The sequence below is a fragment of the Otolemur garnettii genome, unplaced genomic scaffold, assembly GCF_000181295.1.
Source record: "Otolemur garnettii isolate 467f Iridium unplaced genomic scaffold, OtoGar3 scaffold00095, whole genome shotgun sequence".
Classification (NCBI taxonomy): domain Eukaryota; kingdom Metazoa; phylum Chordata; class Mammalia; order Primates; family Galagidae; genus Otolemur; species Otolemur garnettii.
Genome location: NW_003852490.1, coordinates 3,973,657 through 3,977,311, shown reverse-complemented (window position 1 = coordinate 3,977,311; position 3,655 = coordinate 3,973,657). Strand labels below are relative to the sequence as shown.

At 38.6% G+C, this 3,655-nt stretch overlaps 1 protein-coding gene across 1 annotated transcript in view; it reads right to left on the bottom strand.

The window, feature by feature from the left end:
* Positions 1-3,655, bottom strand: part of CEBPZ (CCAAT/enhancer binding protein zeta) — a 25,876-nt gene that overhangs the window by 19,524 nt on the left and 2,697 nt on the right. Inside the window, exon 2 of the mRNA XM_003795686.3 lies at positions 1,838-3,324. Coding sequence (XP_003795734.1) covers positions 1,838-3,324 — 1,487 coding nt within the window. The remainder of the gene's footprint in view (positions 1-1,837; positions 3,325-3,655) is intronic.

Here is a 3,655-nt window from a genome sequence, read left to right as displayed (position 1 = left end):
AAAGAAAAGAAAGAAAATCCATCTATGAGCGCTCTTGGCAGACGGTAATTTAAAGAATTTAGGCATCTATTTTTCCACAGAGTTGTCATACTGCTGTGTTAAGGGGACTGTGGTATCTTAGGGACTTAGAAAAATGTTTTCCAATAGATTCTAAACATTTTCTGAAAACCAGAAACTCTAATGATCCTTAAAGGCTAACCCCCTCCCCAACTGCCAAAAAACCCAAAACACAACAACCTTCAGGACCCTCAAATTTCTGTATTTTCAGCCTTGGAACTCTGCTCAAACTAATAAGCATGTCCTGCTAAAAAAATTACTTCAAAAAATTATAGAAATGCCTTTGAGATTCTTTTCGGGGTACCATAGCAGTCAGTACCACGAAATGTCATGTATTCTAAAGCCACTGCAGACTTGGATTGCCACCTAACTTGGTTCCTTGGTATCTGTATAACCTTGCACAAATTAGTGTTCCTCACAGACTGGAGAGCAGTGAAGAGGATTAAAGAAATATGTGTCAATAATAACAAGGATAGCAGTCAACACATAGCACTTATGTGTTAGGCACTGTTAAGCACATAACATACACATGAAGAAATACTACATGGGTTAACACATAGTATATTAACTTACCAATCTTTCTTAAAGTCATACTTATCATTTACTACCTGCATATAACCCTGTTCAAATTAAATAATCTTCATAACTGTTATGAGACAGGAGCTTTTCTTTTTACAAACAAACTTACACACAATAAAATGGGATTAATCATGTCTACCAATAAAGTTTTCACGAGAATCTGCCCAAAGTTACACAGCAAACTGAATGCTTTACATTTTCTGACAAGATATATATGTAAAATTATAAAAGTGAATTAGACAGAAATACATTAAATTCTTGAACACAGCTTGCTGGTTTACTTGTATTGTTCCAAGCTTTTTACACATTGTTCAAAATGTCATGTCTCCAGGGGTAAATTGCAGGACAGCTGCAAAATCCAGCAAACAAAATCTTAACCTCGATGTTAAAAAGAAAATCTAAGGCCAGGTGCAGTGGCTCATACCTGTAATCCTAGCACTGTGGGTGGAGTGTCTGAGCAGGAGCCAGACCTGTCTCTAAAAATAGCAGGGCATTGTGGCAGACATCTGTAGTCCCAGCTACTTGGGAGGCTGAGGCAAGAGGATTGGCTTGAGCCCAAGAGAAAATCCAAAAAAGAAAATCCAAAATTGCAACTCCCTGGGCGGCACCTGTGGCTCAAAAGAGTAGGGCACTGGCCCCATATGCTGGAGGTGGCAGGTTCAAACTCAGTTCTGGCCAAAAACTACAAAATTGCAACTCCCTAACAACACAGGAGAAAGATACAGGATTGAGGATAAGGCAACTTTAATTATACTTATTCTATTTCTTTAATATTCTAAAGATTTAAAACAGGGTGGGCACTTGTATCTCAGTGGTTAGAGTGCCGGCCCCCCTGTACCACAGCTAGCAGGTTTGAACCCTGCCCAGGACCGCTAAACAAAAACAAAAAAATCAAAAAAGAAAAAAAAAAAAAAGAATAACGTAAAGATTTAAAACAAACAGAGCAAGATGCTAATTTTGAAATACTAGGTATAGGATATGAATACTTTTTTGGGATTATTTTTCTGTGCTTTAACTTCTCAAAATAAAAAAAAAATAACATAGTTAAAGTATCTAATATACTTTGCACCTTTCAGGGAAGTAAGGATTAAGTGACTCACTTTAAGTTAATGTGCAGCAAGTTCCCTTTAGAGGGGGCCTAAAATCTAGTTGTCGAAACTCTTTTTTTCCTCATATCCATATGCTGAAATGATATACTTACCTGTATAATGCTGTATAATACCGATCCGATATCGTCTGCTGAGAATTCATTACTTGGAAGAGCAACATTAGAGCCTGCACACTGGTATTAAAATTCACCATATGCAGTACTTTAAACAGCGTGTCAACCTGTTCCCTCACTTTGTCATCACCACTCTTGGCATAAGGGTATGCCCTATTCACACCTGTTAAAAGGGCACTAAGCATTTTGGACTCAATATCTTTTTTCTTGATGCAAGTCCGAAAAAAACAAAAATAAAGAGTTATTAATTTGTTAGCCAATTCACTTTCTTCATGGGAGAGGACCATTTGATTTAAAAAGCAAATTGCATAATATTGAGCTTTAGGGCTGATATTTGAGCGAAAGAGTAGCCTTTCTACTTCACCACATACAACTCCTTTCATATTGGGATGTTTACTAAGTAATGTCTCCAACAGATGGGAGGCTTTTGTGGCTATTCTGTTCTGAGGATCTCCTAGTTTATTTACTAGCTGGACAAGAAGAGCCTTTTCTTCCTCAGGCTTATTACAAAGAAGCTCATGAGCCACTGTTAGGGCTCGGATTTTAGTGGTTACTAAGGTATCATGGCTTAAAGTTTCTAAGACATGTACAAATTCAGCCACTAAGTGTTTCAGCTGGTGTTCAAAATGCCACAGGATCAGTCTTCTATCTCTTGAGTCCTTGTTGCCACTGGACAACTGTTCTAGTTTGTTGAAAGGATGCTGGCTGAAAATCCGTAGCTTCCTACTATCTGGCAAAAGGTCTGTAATGAGTAATTCTTTGAAAGTATCCAAAGCCATGAGGCACTGCTGTTTGCTGCCCTTCTTTTTAACAAGGCTCAGCAGAGTTTCTACAAACTGGAGTGTATGAACAGCATCATCCTGAATAAGAAGAATCATGGCTGCCATCCTATCACCCAATGTCCCTGAGGACACAATTGCCTTCATCCAGGTGGAAGAAGCTCCCTTTTGATTATTTGTCTTACTTTTGAATAAGTTTATTTCATGTTCATACAGCTTCTGAGCAAGACTTTTGTACTTAGTCACAACGTCCTGAGGCTGGGGTTCCAAAGAATGTTCATTAGTATACTCCAGGTCATACCATTTGCCTCCAGGCTTTAGTAACAATGTCTGTCTCTCAAAAAATTCAAAGACATCTTGCTTATCTTTCTTTACTTTTGGTTTGGCATTGCTGTTTTCATTGGAACATGGTTCTGGCCTACTCTTATTTTTCTCCTTTTCGATCGATGTCTTTTGACTTTCTACTGCATTTTGCTTTTTATTAGATACTTTTGCTTCTTTTTTGCTGGAATTTTCTTTTTCAGCCGGTTCATCCTCGGTTAAGAATGCTTTTGTATACTTGGCCAAATTAAGATTTTGAATAAATGCTTCCAATTCACCATGCTGCAGGTCATCAACTGTTCCTTTTTTGCCTCCATCCACTACTTCCTCATTCTCATCCAACGTAGCCAGCATAAGGTAATCTTGCTGCATAATAACATAAATTAAAAATGTTATAAATGTAACAGTTAACTCCAAAAGTTAATCTGAAATCTATCTCTTTGAAATCAATAAACTATAGTAGGCTGGGCAGGGTGGCTCACACCTGTAATCCTAGCATACTGGGAAGCTGAGGATAGACTGTCTGAGCTCAGAAGTTTGACATCAGCCTGAGCCAGAGTGAGACCCTGTCTCTAAAAAATAGCTGGGCATGGCTTGGTGCCTGTGGCTCAAGTGGTTAAGGCACCAGCCACATACACCTAAGGTGGCAGGTTCAAATCCAGACCGGGCCCACCAAACAACAATGATGGCTGCAACC